The sequence below is a fragment of the Enhydra lutris genome, unplaced genomic scaffold (assembly GCF_002288905.1).
Source record: "Enhydra lutris kenyoni isolate GAN:26980312 unplaced genomic scaffold, ASM228890v2 scaffoldscaffold1, whole genome shotgun sequence".
NCBI lineage: Eukaryota > Metazoa > Chordata > Mammalia > Carnivora > Mustelidae > Enhydra > Enhydra lutris.
The window spans coordinates 47193953-47221871 of NW_019154085.1; the positions used below are offsets into that span (position 1 = coordinate 47193953).

General features: G+C 58.7%; 2 protein-coding genes across 5 annotated transcripts in view; one reads left to right on the forward strand and one right to left on the reverse strand.

Moving 5' to 3' along the window:
• The first annotated feature begins 1837 nt into the window (after positions 1 to 1837).
• LOC111152953 (anoctamin 7) lies at positions 1838 to 25622 on the forward strand. Its single transcript, XM_022511747.1, has 25 exons — positions 1838 to 1908; positions 3130 to 3241; positions 4211 to 4268; positions 7082 to 7224; positions 9030 to 9137; positions 9717 to 9853; positions 10687 to 10744; positions 11448 to 11558; positions 12317 to 12482; positions 13832 to 13922; positions 14400 to 14496; positions 15658 to 15801; positions 15870 to 16007; positions 16623 to 16721; positions 16800 to 16902; positions 17568 to 17679; positions 17923 to 17977; positions 19517 to 19614; positions 20396 to 20541; positions 21817 to 22022; positions 22103 to 22245; positions 24076 to 24166; positions 24599 to 24718; positions 24868 to 25003; positions 25598 to 25622. Exons 1-24 carry the CDS (start codon positions 1871 to 1873, stop codon positions 24982 to 24984), a joined length of 2691 nt encoding a protein of 896 aa, XP_022367455.1. The 5' UTR covers positions 1838 to 1870; the 3' UTR covers positions 24985 to 25003; positions 25598 to 25622.
• The window catches only part of LOC111152750 (high density lipoprotein binding protein), a 74009-nt gene continuing 71598 nt past the window's right edge, over positions 25509 to 27919 (reverse strand). For all 4 annotated transcript variants that reach the window (XM_022511392.1, XM_022511549.1, XM_022511471.1 and 1 more), the window contains one exon: positions 25509 to 27846. In XM_022511392.1, coding sequence (XP_022367100.1) covers positions 27760 to 27846 — 87 coding nt within the window. In that variant the 3' untranslated portion in view covers positions 25509 to 27759. The remainder of the gene's footprint in view (positions 27847 to 27919) is intronic.

Genomic DNA, 27919 nt, shown 5'->3' on the forward strand with positions numbered 1-27919 from the left:
GTGCCCATCGCTGGGGAGGAGGCATGCTAGTTCTTCCCCCATCCGTGGGATCTTGTCCCTTTCCAGGCTGCCTTGCGGCCAGAGTGGGCGGGGGCCCATGCTCAGCCCACAGCACCTGCTGTCCTGAGAGCAAGGGTCGATGCCACTGACACGGGGCCGGGAACCTGGACCTGGCGGCCACGAACGTGAGGAAGAGCGGTTCGGTCACTACAGCTGGAGGCTTTTCCACACTTCTGCCAATGTATTCCTAAGTAATTCCATATTCCACAAATGGATATAGGAAGTTACTGTCAAAAAAGGCTGGTGTTGGGGCGCCTGGGTGGCTCAGTGGGTTAAAGCCTCTGACTTCGGCTCAGGTCATGATCTCAGGGTCCTGGGATCGAGCCCCACATGGGGCTCTCTGCTCAGCTGGGAGCCTGCTTCCTCCTCTCTCTCTGCCTGCCTCTCTGCCTGCTTGTGATCTCTGTCAAATAAATAAATAAAATCTTAAAAAAAAAAAAAAAAAAAAAAAAAAAGGCTGGTATAGCAGATCGGGGCCTGGGCTCTTCCCCAAACCTGGGACCCAACAACACACCTGTGCCCATTGTCACTTGCTGGCTTTTTTTCCCCCTTATTTTTAAAAACAGCAAGAGTAATGCAACTTGAAAAATATGTCAAGACGAAACATTATATAAAATAGGCATTTCAACACCACCCCGGGAATGAGTGCTGTTTCTAGCGTCCTGCGTGTGCCTGGCCCCCCACGGCTCCAGCTTTGGTGAGCGGTGACCCCCAGCGGCCAACCTGCCGCTTTTCTCCGGCTGACGTCCCTGGGGCCACCGCGAGCAGAGTGCTGGGAACCCCTGAAAGCTGACCTCTTCCCGGGCCCCTGGAGGTGTGGCCAGAGCGGAACATCAAGTTGTCTGGCTAGAAAAACTCTGGGCCACACCTTCCCCTCCGGAGGCCCTGTGGGGCCAGACTGAGGCCCCACAGCGGATACCCCTCCTCCCTCGCCTGCCTCACCCCAGTTCCTGGCTCTGGGGCATCCCCAGGGCAGCTGGTACACAGGAACCCAGCTCAGGGATCCCAAACAGTGAGCCCAGTGTGGACCCTCCAGCTCAGGAATGCCTGCTGTGGCTGGCCACAACCCAGGACCCATGGCGCAGGGTCTCCTGGGAGGGGGGTGGGGGTCAGAGATGTAGCCAAGACGACGGTGGGACTCTGGGTTTCGCACAAGAGAGCCATAAGAGAGCAGTGCTGTGGGGAGGACGGAGTGGGCTCCTGGGAGACAGGCCCAGACCCAAGAAGGACCTGGTGGCTGGGACCCCTCCCTGCAGTGAGCAGGGCGGCACCCCCTTTCACATATGGACCCTGAGGTCACACCCAGGAAATGGCAGAAATGGCTGTGCAAGCCAGGCCCTCAGAGTCTCTGGACAGCGGCCCACCAGGTGGAGATGGCAGCCAAACCCTCCGTGGCCGCCCCAGCTGGGTGCCACCACTCCCGGTCCCTCCACAGCAGCAGCCAACAGTGACATTCCTAAGTAAATCAGGGGAGAAAGATGAGCTGTGTCCTTTTGGGGAGGATGGTGGCATTTGCATGTGAGACAGGGAGAGGCTCTAGGAAAATGGGCTGCCTCTGTTTGCAGACCCAGAGCCCCACACCCCCTTCTCAAACAAAGGCAGATCCTGTTCCAGGAGCTGGGAGACCTTGTCCCCTGCCAGGCAGCTACGCCAGGCCCCTCTCCTGCCCATTTGCCAGGCAAGGTGAGGACATCTAAGTGGACAGCCCCACCTGGGCAGGACCACAAGGACTCGGTCCCTCCCAGTTCTCTGCCTATGGGTCTGGCCCAGACTCCACTGCCCAGACCAGGCTGGTGCTGAAAGGTTGTCCATGACCTCAGAGGCCTCTTCCAGAAGCCGCCATGCCAGGTGGGAACCCATTCCATGATGCAAGGGCCACAGGGAGGGAGGTGGGGAGATGGGCTCCGGGGAGGCTGCGTGAGCACCCCCAGCCATCAGGGTTCTCAGTGCCCTGAAGCTCTATCTAAGGTTCACCCTGCTGCCCAAGACCTGCCTGGCCCTGGGGTGGGGGGTGGATGAGAAAGACCAGGCACTCAGTGTGGCTTTGGGCAGAGCACCTCCAATGCTAGGGAACTACAATTTTCCCACCTGCCCAGTGGGCCAACATGGAGCAGGTCACTTCTATGGCCTTTGTGACTGGGGCCTCCTCTGTCCCCATCCTCTTTGCACGGACAACGCAAAAGGGACACATGGAGGGGGGTGGTCAGCAGCACCGAAGGCAGCTAGCTGACTTCAAATTCTCCAGACTTCCTCCGGGACTGCCCCGTGACACACACTGGCCCTATACCAGGGACCGTGTCATAAGGCCAATCCCTGGCTCCAGGCCGTCTGGCAACTAGAAGACAGTCAGGAGCTGCAGGCTCACATCTCTGCCTCTCCAACCTTCTGCCCTCAATGAGCTGTCCTCTCCAACCTCCTGTAGCTCCAGCCTCACACCCTCCCAGCCTCTGTGGCTGGTGACAGCCCTCATCCCTTGTGCTGGGACAGATGCCCAGCCCCCACTCAAAACCCCCCCTTCTGGGATACAGGGCTCTTCTCGCTCTTTGCCCCACTTTGCCAACCTGTCCACAGGAACAGTAGCATCTGACCTCCCCACAGGGGGACCCAGAGGTTGGGTCGGGGGGACACAGGGTCAGCGTGGCCAGGCCAGCCTCCCCAGCGGGTCCAGGAGGAGCCAAGGCCTCGTCTCAATGGAATGGTGTCCTCTTCTCCTCCTGCAGGGGAGCAGAAAGAAGAGGGGGTCTCTGAGCCCACCCCTCTGGGCCCCCTCAGGCCCCACCACCCCAGGCAGGGCTGATAGGGAGGTAGGCACACACACTGGACAGGTGGACAGACACGCAGCTGCAGAGCCAAGCCTTCCAGACACTCCCTCCTTCTCCTTGGTCTGCTCCTAGACCTGGAAGCCCACATGGGGGACCGTCCTGTGCTTCCACGTGGGACAGCTCAGCCTCGAACCTACCCCGGGCCACTGGTCTGGCCTGTGCCCTCCCCGATGACGTGGGTTCACGTGGGCTGCGTGGTAGTCCGGGGATCACGTCTCACGGGCCCCCCCTGGGGTTGTGGGTGCAGGATCGGAATGCCACGGAGGCTGGCCCGGGAGGAGGACAGCACCATCCTGATCGACATGGTCCCCAGTGCCAAGAACGAGGACTCATACGGGAGCACAGCCAGCACCTCACGGGTAAAGCTCCGGAGGCAGCCTCTCGCCTCTCCTCCTGGGGACCCAGGCCCACGGTTCAGGAGGGTCTCTCTCTGCCTGGGCCTGAGCCCTCACCCCTGATGAGACTCAGGGGCCCAGAAGACAATGGCCCCACCTGGGGTCCCAGCTGGTGGGCATGGACCCAGTGCCCATGGCCACCGAGTCTTCCCACAGCCCTCACCTGATGCCGGCCCTCCTGTGCCCTGGAGCTGCCCTGGTGACAGGAAGGGGGAGGCTCCCAGGTCACTACCCAGCTCCCCGGCCCTGAGGGACATGCAGACAACCTCAGGGACAGGCTAGGCGAGAGGCCGGGCACAGGCTGGGCCAGGCAAAGTCCCACCCATGGGAGGGAAAGCTAGAGAGGGATGTGTATCATGTCCTGAAGCTTAAACATAGAATGTTCCTTGAGATGCCACATTCTGACGTGTGCAAAGTGTGGAAGTGGCCCGGGAGGGGACAAACTCCCGACACCCCCTGCTCCAGAGGAGGGATGAGGACGTTAGCTATGTCCACGGTGTTTGGTTACTTGCCTGGGGGTCATCTGGACCTTTTAGAAACACTCTGGGCACCATGACCACCTTGGGCCTGGGTGCAGAGTCACCTGGGGGGCTGTCTGGCTCTCCCCCAGCTGCTGGAGGCCCTCAGTCATGGGCACCTGGGTCCTGCCCATTCTACCTATAAGCCTGACCCTTGTGCACAGCCCAACCAGGTGCCTGGAGGCCCATGCGGCCTTCCGGAGGCCAGAGGAGTCATGAGGCTGACCTCAGCCCTGGACGTGTCTGTGTCTGGGAGCCGCTCTGCCCACACCCGGTGGCTGTATTCTCTGGTCATGCCTCTGTCCCTGAGGGGAGGCAGGGGGGCAGCACCCTTGGGGGGAGCACCGGTCGAGGGGAAGGAGGTGGAGGAGTCATCAGGGTCATAATGCCGCCATGCCCCTTCCTTTACTTCCAGCTGAATGGACACCAGGAGGCCGCCCGCAGGGTGGGGAGCCCTTCCAAGCCCCAAGTAGGTGAGCCCCTCCCAGTATCTGACAGCTGTGCCCATGTTAGTTCTGGGGGTGGAGACACAGATGGGAAGCCCACGGGTGGCAGCCGGTCACCATTCCCGGTAACCAGGCAGGCCTTCCCCCACCCAGCACTTTCTCCTGCGCCTGCCCCGGTGTCAAGTGCTGTGCCCAGGGTGCCCAGGGGAGGGTCTGGGGGTAAGCAAAGTGCGCCCGGGAGCTGGAACTGGCAGAGCGGGGGTCCCTCCTGAGGGGCCGGGGCCGCCCCCCGAAGGCAAGTCTGTCCCTGTCCCCTGCCCAGGCTCCCCGCTGCCACCTGCCCCCGTGCCCACAGCCCCAGAGAGCACACACCCTCACCTAATGGCCCGCAGGACAGCAACTATTACAAATAATAAAACAAAACAGAAACTAACAAGCATCATCGAGGCCGTGAGGAAACTGGGACGGTCGGGTATTGCTGGCGGGAAGGACCCTGTGTGGCCGCTTCCGGGAGCAGGGCGGCCAATCCTGGAAATGAGGCCTAGAGGCACCTGGTGAGCCGACGACCCCACGTAGGCGTCTTCCCGAAAGATCTGGCCATGGATATCTTGGCGGCCCCCATTCCATGGCTCGTGTGACTAACACAGCAGCAGGGGACATTCATGCCCCAGATTTCATGGGGCCCTTGTCTTGGAGGGGACTGTGGGACGGCAGCACCGTAGGGTAACTTCTGATCCCTCAGTCCCTCATGGATGACAATACCCCGCATCCTTTCACAGGCTTATTGGCCACTTGTCTGACTCTGTAGAAAAACAGCTATTCGGGGGCACCTGGGTGGCTCAGTGCTTAAGCCTCTGTCTTCAGCTCAGGTCATGATCTCAGGGTCCTGGGATCGAGTCCCACATCAGGCTCTCTGCTCTGCAGGGAGCCTGCTTCCTCCTCTCTCTCTCTCTCTCTCTGCCTGCCTCTCTGCCCACTTGTGATCTCTCTCTGTCAAATAAATAAAATCTTAAAAAAAAAAAAAAAAAAGAAAGAAAAACAGCTATTCAAAATCTTTGCCCATGTTTAAATTGGGCTATTTTGTCTTTCTAGTGTTGAGTTGAAAAAGTTTTTTATGTATATTGGATACAGGTTCCTTATTAGATATATGATTTGCTAATATTTTCTCCCATTCCCTGGGGTACTTTTCACTTTCTTGGTGGTGCTTTTGAAGCACATAGCTTTTTAATTTTGCAGAAGTCCTTCAGTCTTCTCTCTTCTTGCTAAGCTCTAGCTAACACACCCTCGCCTAAGCCAGGTCATGAAGACATACAACTGTTTCCTCCCAAGAGCTTTAGCATTTTGGTTCTTATACTTAGGTCTTTATCTTAGGATCTTAACTCCACTTTGAGTTAATTTTTGTGTATGGCATGAGGTAGGGGTCCAAATTCATTCTTTCCAACCTGGATATTCACTTGTCCCCACACCATTTGCTGAAAACACTGTTTTTTTCCTATTGAATTGTAGTGCCCCCTTTTAAAAGAAAATGGATTAGCCATAAATATATGGGTTTATTTTCAGAACCTCAAATATATTTCACTGGTCTGTATGCCTGTCCTTCTACCAGTACCACACTATCTTGGTTATTCTAGCTTCATAGTAAGTTTTGAAGTCCAAAAGTGTGAGTCTTACAATTCTATTCTTCTTTTTCAACATTGTTTTGTTCATTCTGGGTCTCCTGTATCTCCAAATGAATTTTAGACTTGTCATTTTCTGAAAAACAAAACAAAACAAAAACAAGCAAAAAAGACCCCCTACACACACACAAAAAAAAACCCAGCTGGGGTTTTGATGAGGATTCTGTTGAATCTGTAGATTAATTTCAGGAATAATGCTATTGTTATAATATTAATCTTCTGATTCATGCACATGGGGTGTCTTTGCATATATTTAGCTTCTCGATTTATTTTAACCATGTTTGGTGGTTTTCGAAGTATAAGTCTTACACAGTTTTTGTTGAGTTTGTTTATAAATACTTTATTTGGGATGCTGTTACAAATGAAAGTGGTTTTCCTCCTTTCATTTTGAGCTTATCGCTAATGTATAGAAACCCAACTGATTTCCATATGTTGATCTTGTGTCCTGCAACTTTGCAAAATCTGCTATCAGTTGTAATAATTTCATAGTGAATTCCTTTGGATTTTTCTTTTTTTTTTTTAAGATTTTATTTATTTGACAGAGAGAGAGATCACAAGGAGGCCGAGAGGCAGGCAGAAAGAGAGAGGAAGGGAAGCAGGTTCCTTGATGAGTAGAGAGCCTGATGCGGGAGTCGATCCCAGAACCCTGAGATCAGGACCTGAGCCGAAGGCAGAAGCTTAACCTACTGAATTACCCAGGTGCCCCTGGGTTTTTCTATCTACAAGGTCTTGTTATCTGTAACTAGTAATAGTTTTACTCTGATATCTACCTATTTATTTACCCCTTGTGCTGTGCTGATTCCTTTTTGCACATCTGCCAGAAAAGCAGGGGCTTCCCACATTTTGTTCTGCCATTACAGTTCTCTATGGCAGGGAGGGAATTCTGAGGGTGACTTGCACTAAAAGTCCTTGAAGCCCCTGTGGGGTGTGGGGACTAACCCGCAGAGCCCAGAGCAGGCTCCAGCCCCTCGGCAGCCCCTCCCATCAGCCAGTTCTGTCCTCGAGCCCTCCCAGCCCTGACCAGGACCAGAGGGAGGGCTGGGAAGGAGACATAGAGCAGCAGGTCAAGGGTCCTCCAGCTTGGCTCCTACTCCCCATGCCTCCCAGAAGCTGAGCATCCCAGCTGGGATGCCAGCCCTGACTTCTGTCCCTGCTGGTTCCTAGCAGACTTTGTCCTTGTTTGGGAGGAAGACCTGAAGCTGGGTGAGCAGCAGGACAGCACCACCAGGGACAAGATAGACATACACGCAGCCTGGAGGGAGACCTTTCTGGAGAACCTCCGTGCAGCTGGGCTGTGTGTGGACCAGGTACTGGGGTCAGTGGTGGGCTCTGCATCTGTTGGATGACCTATGACCATCCCAACAAGGCCCGAGGTCATGGGGTCCAGAGCCCCGGAACAAACCCCACACGAAAGTCCTGCTGGGTGCCCCACCCGTGGCGAGCTCCCCGTGCCTGTGGACTACTGACCATAGGCCCTTGCACGCCCAGTTTGTGCCTGGAGCCCGAGCCTTTCAGACCCTCCTGAATACTTGGGAGCCGCCTTCCCCCATTTTTCTGTGTAGGTGTGTCTAGGTGGAACCCTTGTGATGAGGACTGGCTGCGCTTACAGAATGCATCCACTAAAGCAGCCCCTTGCCCCAACTGTATCCTCTGTGACAGAGGCCCCGCTGAGCACATGTTCAGTGGCAGAAGGCGTGCGGCTGCTCAGGGGGTCTGGGCCGGTAGAGTACGCAGCCCTGAAGCCTCGCCAGCCTCGCTGCCTGCCCCACACCCCTCACATCACCTGGTCCCTGAGGCCTCGCCCCGCAGGTCCTCCACCCACCCTTCCCACTGCCCTCTGCCGTCCCTGGGAGCAGGTCCTGCCATCAGGTATCCTCTCCCTGCCCAGAGCGAACTGGTCCTGGGTTTGACATTGATCAGTTTCCCGTGTCTTTATCATCTCCGCACCAACTTGATGTTGCAAACAGTGCAGCTTGGTTTTGTGTGTTTGGACTTGATGGAATGGGACTGCACTCCATGCGGCTCGTCCCGGGTCATCCCTCTGAGATGTGCCCCTGTACGTGGTGCGGCCGCTGCGGGGCTGGCGTCCTTGCTCAGAGAACTCCCGGGGGATGTACCCCTCTTGACGACGGCATCCTTGCAGGAATTGACATGTGCTGTGCTCACCTCCCCCCCACCCCCCCACCAACGCCCCTCCACAGGGCCACAGCCACCGGTAGACATACAGCCAGGGGATTGGGGGTCAAGAGCTGACACCCCCTCCCCTTCAAGTTTGGATCACTTGACAGTCCTGTCGGTGGGGATGAAAAGATGCCCCCCTCTATCATGGAAAAAAGCTTTTGGGACCTGTGGCCCCATGAGTTTGCAGAACCGTCACTGGGAAGGGCCGGGCTTCCCTTTAGTGGGGGTTGCAGGAGAACAGACACAGGCAACAGCAGGGGGCAGTCTAGAGGGCAGGTGTCAGCACATGGCTCCTCCAGCTGGGGTTGCCCCCTGCCTGGCTTGTCTGCTCCAGGGGCCCTGGACGGGGCCTGAGCATGCGCATTTAGGGAAAAGAGGGGTTTTGGAAACCAGCCTGTGTGGGGCAGAGGCACCTCAAGTTCTGGTCTCATGACTCCAGGACCACCTGCCACATGTCTGCACTCACATGTGAAGAGTCATGCTCGCCCACTGACACACGTGTGCACACTGCTCCATGTCCACACATAACACGGACGCCCAGTGGCTTGTCGAAGGCCAAGCCCGTTATTCACTAACTGCAAACTGAACGCTGACTTGACGTCCCCCTTAGGTCAGGAGAGCGGGGCGGGGGGTCCCTGAGCAAACCACCTGTGGGGGCCCGCTGGTCCCGGAGGCCATGGCTGGCACAGGCCCCCACATCCCCGTCCCTGTTCCCCATGGCCGATGCACTGACTTCCCGACGGCCGGGCTCACGGCCAGCTAAACGTCTGGAGGCGCTCGCACAAGCAAGCTGCCCTTTATCCAACGGCTTTACGGCTGGGGCTGAGGAGCCGTTGCACAGCTGCAGAGACCTCTGTCTTCCCCAAGAGTGTGAGTGGACACACACACGCGCGCGCCCCCTCAGGCTCTCATGGAGCCCCTGTCCCCGCAGCGTACCATGCAGGACGGGCCAGGCACTGTGCATTACATCCTCCTCAGCGCCCCCTGGGCCGTGCTCTGCTACTACGCAGAGGACCTGCGCCTCAAGCTGCCCCTGCAGGTAGGGGGGGGTCCCCCACAGTGCCAACAACCCCGCAGGCTCCCCACTCAGGGTCCTTGAGGGTCCCTTCCAGCCCCCATCCCTGCACCCCAAGAAGCCTTACTGGGCAGCTGGGTGGGCTCAGGGAGCCAAGGGCGTGTGCCTCCTCCAGGTCCAGACCCCCCCCCCCTCCTCCCCCATGGAGGGCCAGCCCCAGCCTAGGGGACACAGGACAGAGGGGGGAGCACCTGCCAGGTGACCTGAGGATGACCTGCCTGGGGGCCTCAGTGCTGCCCACCCTGCCAGCCCTCTCTGACCCTGGTGGTACGGGCATGGACAGGCAGGGCTGCCCTCCTGTCTCTTCCCGCCCCAAGGGGCTCTGAGACTCCAACAGCCCAGCAAGGCAGCCCTGGAGCCTGAGGCCTGGAGAGGGGCAGGGGCTGCCTGGTCTTTCCTCGCAGGGCCCACAGCATGGCAGGGGGATGGCGGGGGAGGGCAGATGGGCACTCGGCACCCCCCTACACCCCTACTCCACGACACAGTGCCGGTCTCGCCGTCGCATCTGTTCGGGAGTGGGAGCCAAACACCCCTGCCTTCCAGGAGCTGCCCAACCAGGCCTCCAACTGGTCAGCGGGCCTGCTGGCGTGGCTGGGCATCCCCAACATCCTGCAGGAGGACGTGCCTGGTGTGCCCCCCGAGTACTACTCCTGCCAGTTCAAAGTGAGCAAGCTGTCAAGGTGAGGCTGGGGCTTCTCCTGCGGCAAGACCCCGCTGCACGGCAAATGCGAGGCTGTGGGACTGAGCTCAGACAAGGTGCCCCCTCCATGGTCTCGCTCCCTCCCTGGGGCTTCCAACCGGGGACATGCCTCTCAGCGGGCAAGCACAGACTACCTTGGTCAGGGCAGGACAGGGCTGCTGGGGGACAAACATCCCCCAGAGTTGGCCGGGCACACAGGTGTGTCTCCTGCTCAGCTACAAGTCCGTGGTGGGGGGCAGGGTCTTCGGGCCCAGGCACCTCACTTCGGAGGCAAAAACTGAACGGGGCCCGTCCACGTGCGCGGTACAGCCCCAGCTGCCCACACAGACACAGCCCACCTGCGGACAAGGCCACCATCAGGGGCGAGTGGGGACCCATGTCAGTGACCAGCTCTAAGGACTCCCAGGGGGTCTCACTGCCCAAGCTGAGAACACCTCCTTCCAGGCCTGGGAGAAACCAGCCTGCCTCCACCCATGGTACTTCCCAAGATCCTGGGATCGATCGTCCATCCACACAGGCTACCACCAGACACAACCCACGAGCCCGTTGGTCCTGCGCTCAGGGCCTCAGGGACATGTGGAAGGCTCCCCCACTGACTTGCCTGCTGTGGGGGGTGGTTTCTGTGCTGTCTGAAGAACCTTCTGTGACCTCTGCCTCCGGAAAAGGAAAGGGGCCAACTGGAGTCAGCGCTGCTGGCAGGACGGTGGCTGTTCTCCTGGGCGTGGGATGAGGCCGTGCGTGTGCGCCCCCCGCGTGCACTCCCGGGCGTGTGCTGCTGCAGGGGCTGGACTTCTGTGCTTCCACACCCCACAGGTTCCTTGGGAGTGACAACCAGGACACCTTCTTCACCAGCACCAAGAGGCACCAAATTGTGAGTGGGCATTCCCGGTGTGGCCCTGAGCTGAGGACAGAGGCCTCTGTGGACACAGGAAAGCTCTTCTGTGATCACAGTGCCAAGCCCTGGGCCGGGGGCCCCTCAGAGCTGAGTGCTGGAGGCTTCCAGGCTGCCCTCCAGCTCACTACACCGTGGGGGCCCTGCTCAGCACCCCTCCACGACCCCCAGGGCCCCAGGTGGGCATGGGTCCTGCTGGTTGGTGGGGAAGGGGACCGAGGGCCAGAGTGGACCCACAGCCATAGCATCCCTGAGACCAGCTGCTCTGGGAGGACTGTTCCAGTGGCCTCGGAGGGGAAGACGGGGGATAGGCCTGCCCAGGAGAGCCTCCTGCTGACCGCTAAAGGGCACAGGGCTTTGTGGGCTGCCCGGGCCAAGGGCAGTGCCCACCCCCGACACAGGAACCCAGATAGAAGCTGTCTCCTGCCCAGAGTATGGACTGGGAGCCAGCTGTGTGCAGCCAGGGCCTGGGTTCAGATCCAGACTGGACTCCTGTGAGTCCAGTGACTCTGGCCAAGGTCCCCCCATTTCTAAAGTGGGACTGTGGTGTGTGTGGGCGGCTACATGAGCAAGAACTGTGACCACACCTTATGGGCACCGTCAGCAGCGAGGCAAGCGGGCCGGGAGAGTCTTGCCTGCTTTCACATGACAGGTAACGGGTACCATGTCCATCTCTCCCCAGCTGTTTGCCGTCCTGGCCAAGACCCCATATGGCCACGAGAAGAAAGGCCTGTTTGGGATTGACCAGCTACTAGCAGAGGGCGTCTTCACCGCGGCCTTCCCCCTGCATGATGTGAGAGCAGGGGCTTGGTTGTTGGGGCGGGGGGTTCTGGCCTGGATGTGAGGCTGAGTTCCTGGCCGAGGAGGACCCCGGGCCCCTGCCCCCCGTGCTAGACAGCTGTGAGCAGATGGGTGGCCATGCCGGGGATCGACAACACGCTGGTGACATGATCCAGCTCCACAGTGGCCTGTCTGAAGCCATGGGGGCCAGAGGCCACCCTCCTTGCCATGTGGCAGCTTCCATCTTAGGGAAGACGGTGAGGTCTCCTGTGCCCCTCACAGAGCCGGGTAAACCAAGCCAGTGCTGGTGAGGGGCACCTGTCAGACTGACCAGTGTCCTCGACGAAAAGTCCAGCGTGTGGGGCTGGGTCCTCACGCACAGGACCCACCGTGAGTCCTCAGAGCTGCACAGAGGGGTGGTGGGGCCTGCGGGCTGGGCCAGGCCAGTACCCACCACTGTGCGACAGTGGGGACTTGGCTGGGAAGGCCTGGTGCCTCCCCCACCACTGACAGCCCCTTCCTTCTCTGGGAGGCACAGCTGGCCCCACCTCCCCATGTTCACCAGGGACCACACCGCTCTGAGACTGCTTCCGCCCTTCCCTGCCCTGGTCTCGGACCCCAGGAACCTTGGCTGAGGGGCGCCACTCAGACGAGGCCTTCCTGGCTGCCTAGTCCCTCAGCATCATGCTCTCCTCCCTTGAATAGCTCTCGGGTCCCCCACCTCGGGGAGGGCCACCTGGATCTCCCCACTGGATGGCTTCTTGTCCACAGGGCCCATTTAGGAACCCTCCGGAGGGCACACAGGCTGCAGGCCTCACCCAAAGGCAGATCCTGTTCCAGTACTGGGCTCGCTGGCACAAGTGGTACAAGTGCCAGCCTCTGGACCACGTGCGCAGCTACTTCGGGGAGAAGGTGGCCCTCTACTTCGCCTGGCTAGGTCAGTCCTGCCCCGCCGCCCCACTGGACCTCCCGTACCCCCTAGCTCAGGCTTCAGGCTGCTGATCTTTGCCCTCTTGAGGGGAGCCACACTGACACCAGAGGAAAATGCTTCCCAATTCCCAGCCCCGGCCATATACCTGTGGCTCCTCTGGGGGCCTCCTATTGCCCCAGTGAGGGACGGGCAGCCCCCTTCTGCAGACAGGGCCCTCCCGATTCAGCCCCCAGTGTCCCCAGCCCACCACACGTGGCCTGTGAGACCTGGAGCCACTGCAGGCACTCCCAAATGGTGGCGGTCACCCCTGCCCAGGGCCCAGGGTCAGCCACCCTGTCCCCCGCTGTGGGCAAGTTGGCTCCTGCAGAATGACCCTCTGCCCTGGGCAGCCCAGGACTTCCTGCTCCCCTCACAGACTCAGCTCTATCCCCACTCCCAGTGCAGCACCCTCCCCTGCCCCCTTCTGAAGCCCCTTCTCATCCCCAAGCACAGCACATGTGCCCTCCAGCTGCAGGTCAGGGCAGTCCTTCCTCCGGACTCACACGGCCAGCAGTGCTGGGGTGCTGCGCCTTTGCAGGGACCCCGCCCGCATGTGACACAGTCACTGTGGACCCAGACAGGGCAGGGGCCGCCCATGTGGGGAGGACCTTGGGGCTCCATCTCCGGGCCAGGAGAAGCAGGGGCCGTGGGAAGCAAAGCCAGGCTGCAGGCCAACACAGGGCAGAACAGGCTCTTCATTGGGCTTCTGGGCCAGGTGTCACTCTGGCTGCTGCAGGGTGGGACTGGAGGCGGGACACCAGACCAGGGGCTGGGCTAGACCCATGGGAGACAGCGGGGTGTCCGCTGGAGGGATGGTGACAATCGAGGAATCTGGCCATGTGGGAGGGGGCTGCGGGGGAAGGGAAACATTCAGAATGGACCCTACCTGTCTCCCAGATCGGAATGCAGTGGGCTGTGTGCCTCCCTCAGACGGGATGTCCATTCCGGGCATGGTGGTTGGAGCCAAATGGGTCTTAGGAAAGGGATGTGCAGGAGCCGTGGGGGGTCGGGTGCCGAAGTCAATGGTAGGGGGTCCAGAGGCCAGGACAGAGGTCAGGAAGGACGAGCTGGGCTCAGAGCAGCCAGGGGACATTCCTGAGCACCATGCCTTGCTGGCTTCCTCCCAGAAGGTCCCAGAAGGTCTCAGGTTCTGTTGGCTGGGTGGGGGTGCCCAAGGGACAAGAGTGGCTGAGCAGACCCCCACCCAGTGCCTAACTCAACACTGGCTACTCCCAGGCCCTCCCAGGGCACTGACAGCCAACTCCCAGGGTCCCTCATCCTGGTCCTGATGGCCAACCCCAGTGCTGTTCCTACAGGGTTCTACACGGGCTGGCTCCTGCCAGCAGCAGCGGTGGGCACTCTGGTGTTCCTGGTGGGCTGCTTCCTGGTGTTCTCAGATGTGCCCACGTAAGTGTCCTCTCCTCTCAGCTCCCAGGACTTGTCCCGTGTTTCCTGAGGGGGGTGGTGTTTGGGGGGCCCATAGGTGCCAGGCCCTTTGCAGAGCTGGGGACGAAGGTGAGCACTGAGCACATCCTTGCCCTCCTGTAGACCTGGTTGGAAGGCTGACGGGTGGGCAGGCAGGCTCCCAGGCTGACACAGGGGGCAGGCGGGCTCCTGGGCTAATTTTATGGGTATTCACCCTTGCTTCTTATAACAGTATAAGCATTTCTTATAAGTAAATGAATTGGCTTGGTTTTACTTCATAATGGAGCTAAAACTTCAAAAAGTTAACTCAAAAATTATCTTGGCATGTATTCCAAAACTACTTTTTAAAGAAAGACTGAGCCTGGCAAAGGCCATGGTGGGGAGGGAGAGGGTGAGGGGTGGGACTGATGGGGGCCTGTTCCCCCCATGGCTCCTGCAACCTGCCCTTGTGCCCCGAAGGCAGGAGCTGTGCAGTAGCGCAGATAATTTTGAGATGTGCCCACTCTGCCTCGACTGCCCGTTCTGGCTGCTGTCCAGCACCTGCAGCCTGGTCCAGGTACGGAGCCGCACGGGTGAGCTGGCTTTGGCCATGCCCTGTCTAGAGCCCCAGCCCTGTCACCACCGAAGGCAGACTCCCACTTGCCCCGTGAGCTAGCCAACCACTGTGACAATGTTCCCACCAGGATCGTGCGGTCCTTCAGCTTTTCTCTTCCTGTTGTTATGGGTAACCAGCCAAGTTCAGTGGGAAGACCTGGCAGGCTGGCAAGCCCTGAAGCTCTCAGGGCACAAGCAGACTGAGCAGGCGGCCGAAGGCTGCCTGTAGTCCCGGAGCCCAACACACCGCCTGGGCATGGCAGCTTTTCCATGAAAACAGTGGCCTCATGGCCTTGCCTGCCTCCCCCGCACGCTGGGCCTGGAGCCCTGGTGCCAAGGTGGACCCACGGACCAGACACACTTTTGACAGCTTCTGGGATCCCATTTGAATCAGCTTCCTAGGGCCGCTGTCACGAATGATCATAACTGAGGTCTTTAAAACAATAGACCCCTGTTTTCTCACTGTCCTGGAGGCCAGAGTCCAGAATCGGGGTACACAGGGTTGGGCTTCTTTGAGAAGCTGTTCTGTGCCCCTCTCCTAGTGTGTGGGAGCCGCGGGAGTCTGGAGTCAGCTGGCTTGTGTCCCTCCAGCTTGTGTTAACCTCTGCCCCAACTTCCCTGGCTTTTCCCCGTGCAGGCTCTGTTCCCCCAGTCGCGTAAGGATCTGTCACTGGGCTTAGGGCTCCGACCAGGGCGCTGTCATCTGGAAGGCCTTACCTTAACTCCGTATGCAAAGGCCTTCACTCTAAATCAGGCTACGTTCTGATTCCAGGTGGAGATTGGCTTTGAGGCCCACAGTTCAAGCCACTACAAGCCACCCTCTGGCCCCTAGAATTTCATGTCCATCCCATGTGCCCAATGCACTCGCCCCTAGCCAGTGTCCCCCAAAGTCTCAGCCCGTTACAGCATGACCTCTGCGTGTAAGTCTGTCCCCAGCTCTGACAGTCCCTCAGGCTATAGGCTGCCCTGGAGCAGTGTTCCACCCCCATCGGGGGCCCTGGGCCCCAGGGAACCAGCCACCTGCTTCTGAGTAGGCATGGCCCTTCCCAAAGGGAGAACTCCCTGGGAATGAACGGGCCTCGGATCCTGGGCAAGCCAGACACCCTGCCCATGCCCCCCGCAGGCCAGCCGGCTCTTCGACCACGGAGGCACCGTCTTCTTCAGCATGTTCATGGCGCTGTGGGCTGTGCTGCTCCTGGAGCACTGGAAACGCACGAGCGCCACGCTGGCCTACCGCTGGGGCTGCTCTGACTACGAAGACATCGAGGTGGGTGCCCCGGCAGCTGCCACCTTCCCGTGTATGCAGGCCTCTGCTGAACGTTGGCTCCCTTCCAGGAGAGGCCTAGGCCCCAGTTTGCTGCCTCGGCCCCCATGACGGCCCTGAACCCCATCACTGGGGAGGACGAGCCCTACTTCCCAGAGAGGAGCCGCCTGCGCCGAGTGCTGGCGGGATCTGTGGTGGTGGTGATGATGGTGAGTCTACCCACCCTGGCCTCCCTTCCCCGTCGTCTCCCTCCTCCTGACCATGTGGGGCATCTTTGTCACCCCTTCTCTCCTGGATGCCGGGAGCCTACTGCCTCCCCCGTGACCCAGAAGACTCTCACAGCCCCCAGAAAGGGCCCTGGCTGCCTGGGCTCCAGAGAGGGGGCCAAGCCTGGGGCCCAGCTGGGGTCCAGGCTGCAAAAGGCAGGTGCAGGCTCTGGGAAGATTCCCCCATGGATGCAGGCCCTGTGGCAGCCTTCAAGCCAGGGATGGGTGGTGGTGGGGAGTGATCCCGGCACAGGGCTCCAACACCCACTCCTTGCCTTCTAGCCGATGGGCTTCCTGACAGGACCAGCCTCCCACCCCTTCCAAGACATTAGCAACCCCCACTGTTTGATTGGTGAGGGAGTAGAGTGAGGGTAGGAGGGATGGGTCTCCAGCACCTAGGGCCAAGGACAATGCACAGTGGCCCCTTGACACCCAGATGAAGCCTGCCCTCTAGTCTGAAGGACCTTCCTCCCCTCCCTCCCCCACTCTGCCCTCCGACAGGAAGGGGTACAGAGCACGGGCCCCTGCTGAGGGCTCAGGCGTCTGGCTGCCCTATAGGTGGCCGTGGTCGTCATGTGCCTCGTGTCCATCATCCTGTACCGGGCCATCATGGCCATCCTCATGTCCCGGTTGGACAACACTGTCCTCGCAGCTTGGGTGAGTCTCCACCTGCCCAGCTGGTGGGTGGAAGGCTCTGGACCACCCCTTCCCCTCTGACCCACCTACTCCCATCAGGCCTCACGCATTGCCAGCTTCACAGGGTCCGTGGTGAACCTGGTCTTCATCCTCATCCTCTCCAAGATCTACGTGGCCCTGGCCCACATCCTGACGAGATGGGGTGAGTGGCCGAGGCCGCAGGGCACTGACCCAGGGACTCACCCAGCCCTGGCGGCAGAACACACCCCTCTCCCATGAGTAGGATCCTTCCGTCTGAGTGAGGCACGGGGGGCGTGGCGGGCCCTCCCCTGGGGCAGCTTTCGGGGGAGCAGGAGACCCTCACAGTTGAGCTGTCCCTCTGGGGGGGTGGGGGCAGACTTGTCCATGGCCCCCTCCCTCTTCTTCCTGCCCCCCATCTCGTGCCCTTTCTATCAGCCTCCCCCACCCCCTTGCCCCACATTTCCTGGGACAAATGTTAATAAACAGTCTGTCCATTCCACAGACTCCTGTCTGCTTCCAGCCTGGTCTGAGACAGGGGCAGAGAGCTCAGGGTCCACCTGGCGGGGGCGGGCTGGGGCGAAAGAGTGCTACAGAGTAAGCAAGGGTGGGGTGGCCCTCTGGGGAGTGGGGATAGGTGTCCCAGGTAGAGGATCCGGGTGTGGGGACAGCAGTGGCAGGGCCCTGTGGGAGCGGCCTACGGTGTTCCTGTGCTGTCCCCTCCAACTCACCCTGTTTGCCCCACCTCTGGCCCCTCCACCGGCCCACCCCCAGCCTTTTACCAGTCCTGGGACCCAGGGTGAGGCGGCCTCACATGGGGGGACTAAGGCCCCTCCCCCTGTGCCCTAGAAATGCACCGCACCCAGACCAAGTTTGAGGATGCCTTCACCCTCAAGGTGTTCATCTTCCAGTTTGTCAACTTCTACTCCTCTCCCATCTACATCGCCTTCTTCAAGGGCAGGTCAGCGCCACTCCCTCTGGCCACAGTTCCCCTGTGGCCCCCTGTGTGGGCGCTGGGACACCATCCAGACACCCAGGGAAGGCAGGCGGTTGGCACCTGAGCCCTGAGTGGGCTCACCCAGCAAACTGGGCTTCAGGGTCCATATTGTGCCTCCTCTGGTCAAGAGGGGGCCGTGGGGCTCAGTAGGTCAAAGGGCAGCAGCCCCTCCTCACTCCTGGCCTCAGGACCTCTATTCTCCTCCAGGTTTGTGGGATACCCGGGCAACTATCACACCTTGTTTGGGGTCCGCAATGAGGAGGTGAGTATGTGGAGAGGCCAGCACCTGCCAGTGGGGGTATAGACCCCGAGGCGTATGTCCTGAGCCGCCAGAACCCCGCAGCACTCCTGCACCACTTCCACCACTGGGCCCACGTGTCCTATCCATGCCCCTATTTCCACACACCCTGAAGCACACCTGAGCCCGGTTCCTGCCCCAGTGATGGACTCGAGCCCTTGTGAGGGGTTGGGGGTGCAGAGTCTGGCGACCCTCCTGGGCTGGGGGCCGGTGACTAGGACGGGCTTGGCTGCTCCCCATGGCTGGCCCCAGCCCTGTGAACACCAGCTGCTGTGAAAGCCAAGTGGGAACCTACTTTTTCACAAAGTGCAAGTTAAGCCAACTTGCAGAGTGCAGGACAGGCCTGCTGTCACATGGGTCCCCCACGCAGACCCCAAGAGAAAAACTTGGTGCAAGTAATTGTTCTGGGTGTCATCCCAGGGAGCACGTGAGAGGCCAGGGGAGCAGGCAGAAGGGAGTACGCCTGTGAATACTTGAGTGAGGGGGTCACTGCCATGAGCCCCTGGGCATGACTCTGCCCTGGACCCTCTGGGACATTGTAGAAAAACCTTCCAGATGGTCCTTGCGCACCTGGTTCCTCAGCAGTGGATGGCCAAGCATGCCTGAGCCCAGGGGCTGCATGAAGGTGCCCAAAGGTCGCTGTGCTGGGTCAGGGGACATGGGCGGGACACTGACAGCCCCTGCTGGGATCATCACCTCTTCTCCTGTCTGAGAAGGTCTCCCTCCTCCCCACAGGTCTTGGCAGTGACCCACCCCAACTGCTGACTGCAAAAGGGCCGCCTCAGTTTCACATGAGATGGGAGAGGCTTCTTAGGGACAGGGTAGCGGGGACCCCAAATCAGGGGCATGACTGTGCGTGACATACTATATCAGCTAGGCAGCATTCGGTGACCAGTGAAAAAAGCTGCTAACTCAAACTGGCTTAAGCAAAAAAGGGAGTGTCACTGGCTTTGGTATTGAAAATATTCAGGGCTCTGTGGGCTCAGGTATGGCTGGATCCAGTGTTTAAATAATGTTGCACTGCTCTCCCAGCTTAGGCTGTGTTCTCAGTCAGGGTTGCCTTACCTGGTGGGGAAGATGCCTGTAGCTGGCCCAGCACTCTCAGCTCAGTACCCCTGTGCAAGGCATGCTGTCTCAGGAGCTCCCTTAAAAGCCCCAGCCCAACTGTCACTTAATTTGGGTCACTGGTTAGTGGGGCCTGAGTACTCCTTTTAGCCACAGGCTAGGATCAGCCCCACAAAACCCTGTGTGGGTCCCCAAAGGAAATCTGGGGTGCCATATGTCAGCACCCCATCACCCCTCTGCACAATCTGGGGGAGTCTGTGGGGAGCTTGGGTGAGCCCAGGGAAAGGGAGGGAGACTCTCTGCAGTCTTCAGTGTGCCATGGCATGTATGAAAGGGAGGTGACAGCATGGCAGGGGGCCACCTTTGAGGCACAGAGAAGGATGGGCGGGTAGGAGGACAGTCCTTCCCCCGAGCTAATCTGAAACCCTGCTTCTGTAGTGTGCGGCGGGAGGCTGCCTCATCGAGCTGGCACAGGAGCTTCTGGTTATCATGGTGGGAAAGCAAATCATCAACAACGTGCAGGAGATCCTTGTCCCGTGAGTCAACCCCAGCCTCGAGGGCAGCACCAGGGAGGAGCAAAGGAGGGCCCAGGCTTCAGGTGCCTCCATCTCCCCAGTGCCACCGCCATGGCCCCACTGGGGCCCACCTTAAAGCAACCGGGCCCCCTTACCGGGCTGGAACCAATCTGGACACCCTCCCATCCCCCCTGCACACCTGGTCTTCCCTGACTAACAGCTCCCAGCTTGGCTTTTCTGGGACACCATGAAGATGTAGCTATGGGATCTTGACCAATCCAACCCTTGACCAACACTGCCCCCCACCCCCGCCTCGGTGCAGTCTTGCTTCTCTGTGAGGTTGGCGCAGTGAAGAAGAACTCAGGATTATAAGGGCAGGGCATAGCTCGGTGCCTGGAGGGGACAGGACCTGGACAAGTGACAGTGCGGCAAAGCAACAAGCACACATGATGCCCCCCCCACAGCATATGGCAGAGCGACATATATGCCCCCCACACTCCTGGCACAGAAACTGCCCTTGTTTGCCCCCTCCAAACCTTGACATAGCTCTTAGCCCCTGCTTTGCAGTTCCCGAGGGGAACTCATTCCCCCCAAAAGCTATCAGGAGCAATGTTGATTTTATGGAGGACACTGCAGGGGTGCGGGGGAGGGGATGCCCCCCACCCCTGAGATGTAGATGCTCTCTTCACCCCTGCCCTCCCTATGGCTCAGACCCTCCCCTGATGCTGCCTTTGAATTGTGGAGCACGCAGGGCTTAGCCTGGAAGAACAAGACCCATTTCCCCGGGTGTTTCCACCTCCAGGAAGCTACAGAGCTGGTGGCAGAAGTTCCGGCTGTGTTCCAAGAAGAGGAAGGCCGGGTCTCCGGAGGCGGCTGGCCAGGAACCCTGGGAGGCTGACTACGAGCTTCTGCCCTGCGAAGGCCTGTTTCAAGAGTACCTGGAAATGGGTAGGAGCCATGTTAGTGACCATGGCCTTGGCCTTGGGCATCTGTGTACATCTTCCTGTGGGGACAGAGGGTCCCCCATGGAGCCAGGCCCCCAAAGGCTCTGGAAAGGAGATTGTGGAGGTTGGAGGGAAGAGGGCCTGAGAGAGGATGGCCAAGAATGGGACAGGAAAGCATTGCGGGCACAGGGGTCCAGAAGAGGGCCTGGGGGTCTTGGATGGGGCACTGGCAAGCATGGTCCAGAGCCAAGTGGCAGGAGTGAGAAGAGAAGCTGAATGCTGCAGAGATGGGCCCTGGGGGTGAGGACAAAGGCCGGCTCCAGATGTGGGGACACCTAGGAGGTGGTTTTTCCCCAGAGATCTCGATGCCCACACTCTGCTGGACTCCAATGCACCCTCGTCAGCTGGTACCCATGCGTGCAGCTCACGCCCCACACAGGGTGAAGCCCTTTCGAAGGGCAGGGTGTGTGTCCACTACAGGCACTGGTCCCTGCAAGTGCAGGGTCCTCCTCAGAGACAAGAGAGGGGAATCGATCTCCCACGCTCCTAACCTAAAGTGGGTATCTGGACAACATACTGGTCTGAGTGCTCCACTAGCCAAAGTGGAAGGGGTGGTAGAGTGTTATCCACCAATCTATGGACAAAAGGGAGTTGGATGGTTCTTGAGGGAGAGACATGTGTTTTCATGATGACATGGAGTGGGGTTGACCTCCCGTGTCCCTACTCCACCAGACAAGAAATGGGACCCCATGCTCCCCTTCATAATTTCACATAAGACTCAGAAATCCCTTTCAAGAAGCCATTCCCGGGGCGCCTGGTGGCTCAGTCAGTGAAGCAGGCAAGTTTTGATCTCAGGGTTGTGAGTTCGAGCCCCACACTGGGCGCAGAGAATATTTAAAAAAAAAAAAAGAAGAAGAAGCTATTCCCTAAAGCTCCCCTGAAGGGGTGAATGGAGAAGCCAGCCCTAAAATCAGAAGCAGGTTCCTGCTTCCATGGCTGCATGAGGCAAACAGGGTTTCTGAGCACTGGGGAGGAGAGTTCCAGAGTCCCTGACTTCAGGGAGTACGGGGAGGGCCAAAACAGGCCAGAAAGGCCTGCAGCGCTGTGTGAGCCCCCAGGGACGGCTTCCTGGGGGAGGGGTCTCTGGAGGTGTGGCCAGAGCCTCCCTAAGTGGGGGCGGTGGTGGTGGCTGTGGAAGGCTTCTGCGGGCAGACGGGGTCACACTGTGTGGGCCCGGGGGGGTGGGGGGGGCGGCGGTGACCGCCGGTGTCGTTCGCAGTGCTACAGTTCGGCTTCGTCACCATCTTCGTGGCCGCGTGCCCGCTCGCGCCCCTCTTCGCGCTGCTCAACAACTGGGTGGAGATCCGCCTGGACGCGCGCAAGTTCGTCTGCCAGCACCGGCGCCCGGTGGCCGAGCGCGCGCAGGACATCGGCATCTGGTCCCACATCCTGGCGGGCATCGCGCACCTGGCAGTGGTCAGCAACGTGAGCGCCGGGGCTGGGCTGGGGCGGGACGGGGCGGGGCCGCGCAGACTGGCTCCAGCTGACCCGCCGGCCCCGCCCAGGCCTTTCTGCTGGCCTTCACGTCCGACTTCCTGCCGCGTGCCTACTACCGGGGGACCCGCAACGGCGACCTCCACGGCTTCGTCAACTTCACGCTGGCGCGCGCCCCGCCCACTTTCGCAGCCGCGCACAACCGCACATGCAGGTGGGAACAGGGAGGGGGTGGGGGAGTGCTGGGGACCGGGCGCCGGGAGCTGGGGTGGGGTGGAGTCCGGCCGGTGGCTCCTGGACCCCGGTCCTGGAGCTCCGGCCTCTTGCTTATTTGGAACTGATGGTGTCCATTTTTACTATTTTAGAAGTCACCCTTGCATTTTTAGCATTCCGATTAACTATGTAAGTGTTCCTGACCAAGAATGTAGGGACTCACTCGTCTCCTTTCCCATGTGTGACAAGGGTCTTCACACACTTTACAGCCGACTGAACCCCCACCACTACACTTTGTTATTGTTACACAGTTTTAGTTTTACTATTAAAAAAAAAAAACATTTTGGGGGCACCTGGGTGGCTCAGTGCATTAAGACTCTGCCTTCAGCTCAGGTCGTGATACCAGGGTCCTGGGATAGAGACCCACGTCGAGCTCTCTGCTCCACGGGGAGCCTGCTTTCTCCTCTCTCTCTGCTTGCCTCTGCCTACTTGTGATCTCTGTCAAATAAATAAATAAAATCTTAAAAATTTTTAGTAATTTGTTAATCATATCTATTTGGTATATTTTAGTAGCTTCTGTGACTACGGTTTCTTCAGCGTTGCCTTTCCTCTGAGTTCATTTTTAATGCTGGGAATTCTCTCTTTGTCCTTCAAATAGCAGGCATACAATTTTTTTTTAAAGATTTATTTATTTGACACAGAGAAAGAAATCACAAGTAGGCAGAGAAGCAGGCAGAGAGGGGGAAGTAGGCTCCCTGCTGAGCAGAGAGCCCAATGCGGGGCTCAATCCTGGGCGGGACCTTGAGATCATGACCCGAGCCGAAGGCAGAGGCTTAACCCACTGAGCCACCCAGGCGCTCCCAGGCATACAATTCTAGGTTTGACTTATTTTCCCTCAGCTCTTTGGGATTATTACTCTCTTGTGACCTTGTTTTCTTATAGGAAGCACTGGTAGAGTCTCCTTAAAAGTTTCTCACTGAAACTCAGTACATGCTTTTGGTCTAAAAGGTGATGTCTTTCCTTAGTTCCAGAAACCTCTCCCTTTCATTGTTTCAAACAGAGCTTCTCTAGTCTGCATTCTTAGCTTCTGGAGGACACGTTGGAGTACCTCTGTCTTCCTTTCATGTCTCTCAAAGGCACGGTGAATATCTTTGACTTCTTCTGGCTCTCTGTAGAGCACTCAGGATGATTACAAAGAATTGTCTCTCCATTCCCAATCTCTCATGTCATGTCTAGTTTAGCCACTGAAAAAGTTTATGACATTCATTGATGGTTTCCCCCTCAATTACTGTTTAATATTCGAGATTTCCCCCCCTACAACGTTGGCCCTGGTAGTGCTTTCCATCGAGTGCAGCATGTAAGTTTATGTCACAAAGCAGAACGTCACATCTTGTCAGAAGTGCAAGCAGCTGTCCAAGGATGGCAAGGTGACAGGCCGAAAGTAACGAGCCTATTCAGTCAGGAGACTGTGCTGGGTGGGCAAGTGTGAGTAGCGTTTGCTGCTGGTCTCATGGAACGGCACATTTTCTCGGTGTTAAGTAGGGTGACACCACCCACAGCAGCACAGATTTACTGTATTAGCACATCCACTGGACAATAGGACCTTTGCCACCACGGGACCCAGTTTAGACTTCAAGGGAGTGGGACAATCCAGCCCATCCATCCTTCCCTTTGGGACCCCAACACTGAAAGCTAAAGGTCCTGTCAGAGTACCCTCTTTACGAGTACTTGCTCCTCTAGGTGTCCTCAGGTAAGCCAGGTCCAGAATCAGGGTCAGGGAAGGAAAAGACAGAGCCCCAGCTGCCCAGACGGACTTCCTGATCTCCTGCAGGTACCAGGCTTTCAGGGAAGATGATGGGCAGTATTCTCCGACCTACTGGAATCTTCTGGCCATCCGCCTGGCCTTCGTCATTGTGTTTGAGGTGAGCCAGGCTCCCAGTTCCCCAGCTGGCTTCTCCCACTACCCCCCGCCCCCAGGATGCCTGATCCACCATGTGGCGTGCAGCTGTGGGGTGCACATGCACCGCCACCTGGTCCCATCACAGCTCTCCTGCACACTGTCTTCTCCCCATCTTGGAACCAGTCAGTCCCTGCCTGGCCGCTGTCTCTGGGTGCTGCAAGTGTGGCGGGAGGCTCTACAGGGCCCCGGAACCTGGGACTGTGTCTGGGACAGGTGTCTGTAGCTGTGGCTCCTGCCGCCTCCAGGGGTTTCCTCTGCTACACTGCTCTTCTGCAGCTCAGCCCACACCTGGGGAGCAGATGCCCACACCTGGCCCTGTTCAGGCGAGTAGAGGCATCTGTTCTACCAAGGGTGGGCACCCTCTCCCACTGCTTATACCATGTCCTGCTCCCAGCACGTGGTGTTCTCCATTAGCCGGGTCCTTGACCTCCTGATACCCGACATTCCCGAGTCTGTGGAGGTCAAGGTGAAGCGGGAGTACTACCTGGCCAAGCAGGCACTGGCTGAGAATGAGGTGAGTGAGCCCCTCCCCAACCCCCAGTCCTCCCGCGTCGCCTTCCCCCATCTGCCAGTGGCATGGCACCTGGCCTGGCACTCTGCTGTAGCCCGTGACAGACCATGCTCAGTCCAGTCACTCCCTCTTACACCCTTTCCTGGAGACAGGCTCTCTCTGGAACAAATGGAGCAAAGGACAACAGCTTCCTGGGCTCGGAGAAGAGTCTGGGCTCACAGCTTACAACACCAGGAGTCGGCCAGGCCTCACCAGTCTCTTCTCTCTGAGGTCACGGGGTCACCTCAAGTAGGTAGTCGCAGATGGAGGGCAGGGACTCCCGAGGTCCCAGAGCTATCACAGGCCCGATGCCCTCAAGAGGCCACAGCTCACCTCCTGCCCCTTCTTGGCCCCAAGTGCTGTGACCTCGGTGACCCTGGGTCTCTGCTCAGGCACCTTACCTCCCAGGTGCTGGCTGGGGCCCCCCAAGGCCAGCTGACTGCAGCAATAGCTGGAGCTGCTCCCTGGCCTCTCCCTCCCTCCCGGCCCCAGGGCAGGTAGCTCCACACCAGCTGTGCTGGCCCGCCTCACCCCTGCTCAGGGCCCACTGCCTGCTTCCCTCCCAGCGCCTTGCCTCTCTGCTCTCAGGGCACTGCTGACCCATCTCCCACATGCCAGCTGGGAGAATCACACCAGAGACTAGAACTATCTATGCATCTCCAGTTACCACTTAAGAGCATACTGAAGGCATCCCTGGTTCCACAGGACCGAGAGAAGACATGCTGCATGACAAAATGAGTTGTAGCACACTCTATCTGGTTTCATGTTTTATTTTAGAATTTATAAAATTCCAGTGTCATCCATATTCATAAGCCTTTACACATGTTTGCATATAATCTCCAGGTTCCAAAATTAAGGCCAAGGGACGGATCATAGCTATGGAAACACATGATATGGAAGACATTCAACAAAGGAAATGGACACGCACACCCCACCCTGCCCAGGGCTGTCCCAGCTGCAGGGGTGGCTGCAGGAGACCAGGCCTGGGCGGGGTCACCAAGCAATCTTTAGTAACAACCACCAAAAACAGAGCACACAAGATCCCAAATACAGTTTTGGGGGAGAGAGGGGGTTTGCATCTATAACATTTAGCAATAAATGCAGATGTGCAAAAAACCTGTTGTGAAAATTTAAAATTTACCTTTAGGGGAGGGCAGGGGTGGGCGCTGTGGAAGGATGCTATAGAAAAGACGGAGGGAAGAGGGGTTTGGGTAGATGCTGTGAGGGTCGGAGGGGCCAGTGGAGGGAAACAAGATGGCCAACAGGAAAGGCCCCAAACCTCACGCAGCTGGAGAAAAGGTGCCCTTTCCCAACCAGGCCCCCCAAGAGATGGAGGGGGTACTCCTGGAAAGGTAAGGTAGCACCGTCCCCTCCTCCCTCCCTATCCTCACTGGACCTACTTTGGGTCCCCCAGCCTGTCCACTCAAGTGCGTGTTCTCTCTCACCCCAGTCCATCGCTCCTGGAGGTGGACACACCTCAGGCTGCCACATGGACGGGAGGCTCAAGGTGCACTTGTCAAGTGACACTCCCGTCTACTCAGAATCGTAGTAGAGTCGGCAGGTCACTGAGCTTCCATTAACGGAGCTCGAGAGAGAAGGGTGGGGGTGTGGGGGTGGCACAGACTGTGCGTGCAGGACACATGTCCAGCCCCTAGGAATGCCAGTATTTCAGGGTGGGACGAGACAAGGCAGAGGCAGGGATGGGGAGGGCCCGTCCGCGGTCCCACACGACACGGCACAAAGGCGCCTCCGCACTGCCTGGGGCCCCCTTCCTCTCCGAGCGGACCCTCAACAGGCAGCTGCAGAGCCAGGCCCCCTGCTTGCTAAGGCCTGTGGTCCAACAGCCACAGTTACCCACTGCATGCCTGAGACAGAGGAGAGCCTCCCTTGTTGGCGGCTGGTCCTCACCTCTCTGTACCCCGGGACCACAAAGCCAGCCTCTCCAGACCAACCCCTGGGAAGCCCACACCCAGCACCTGGGCTTGTGTCAGAAGACAGCCTAGGGGAGACCTGGTGCTGCAGCCAACGTGCCGCCACTGGAAACCTCTAAACCAAGAGGCCGAGCGCCATGGCTGGCTCTCTCCTAAGCGTGGGACCATGCCACGCTAACTCTGAGGTAGAAAGGAGGCGACTTCATACCTGGCGCCTGGGGGTGGTGGGTGGGCACGAGGGAGGAGTGGACAGTCTCCACCACCGCTCCACAGGCCTCCCTTCTCCCCGTGCCACGTTTCTTAGGCCACACCAGGCCACCGTGCCAGCCACGGTGGACCTATATGGAGATGTGCGGCCTTGCCTTCAGGCTTTCCTCACCAGACTTGGGGTCTCCAGTGCCGCGTGGTGCGGGGTGGAGACACTCGGTGCTTTCAGACCCCAACGTGTGCAAAGCCAAGACCGCCTGAGAACCCAGGTCACCCTTCTGCCTCTCTGGTCCCCTGAGGCTCCACTGCAGCTCTCCTTTGGGTCCGGGCACTCCCAGTATGCAAACTGGGTCTTCCTCCCCACCCTGTGGTCTGGGCTAAGTGGGCTTTTTGGCAGCTGGAAGAAGGTGGATTGGATTGCATTTGACAAGGAGGGACTGAACGGCAGGCAGAGGGAGGAAAGGAGGTGGGAAAGGAAGAGGGCAAACATTTTGGCTTTTATAAAGTCAAGGAAATTTATTTCCTGAGGTCATGACACAGGAAGTAGACTCAGCCACAGCTGTGGAGCTCTCAGAGTGGAGGCCAGAGCCTTACTGACATGCTGGATGAGCCAGGAGGCTTGTAGGGAAATGTCCAATTACCTCTGTTAGTGTGCACAACAGCGGAGCGCCGTCCCAGAGCAAAAGGTGTCAGGGAGCAGATCCTGAGCGCACGCGGGGGGCTGGCGCGCCCGGCTTCACTGCGAGACCTCGGGGAGGGGGAAGCGTCAACAATTTATGGAGGGTCCAGCTGCTGGGTCAGATTGAAACAAACCATGTGTGGTGGGGTTTGGGACAGCAGGCTGGAGAGGTTTCTGCTTTCTGATCATTATCGTTTGGGGCCCCATGGGAGGGTCTTGGGGGCCACCTGAGCCCCAAAGCTGGGAAACTCTTCGGAGCTGCTCATGTCAGGGGCCTGTAGGGGAAAGAGTGCACAGCTTCAGTAAGGGGATCCCGCCTGAGCAGCCTCCCCAGTGGAGAGCTAAGTG

Excerpts from the sequence above, each read along its gene's own strand:
- LOC111152953 (XM_022511747.1), top strand. The coding sequence starts at position 1,871 with ATGACCTCAGAGGCCTCTTCCAGAAGCCGCCATGCCAG. Across the intron at positions 9,138-9,716 it reads GCCTCAAGCTGCCCCTGCAG|GAGCTGCCCAACCAGGCCTC; the intron begins GTAGGGGGGGGT and ends CCTGCCTTCCAG. Across the intron at positions 14,497-15,657 it reads GCACCTGCAGCCTGGTCCAG|GCCAGCCGGCTCTTCGACCA; the intron begins GTACGGAGCCGC and ends TGCCCCCCGCAG.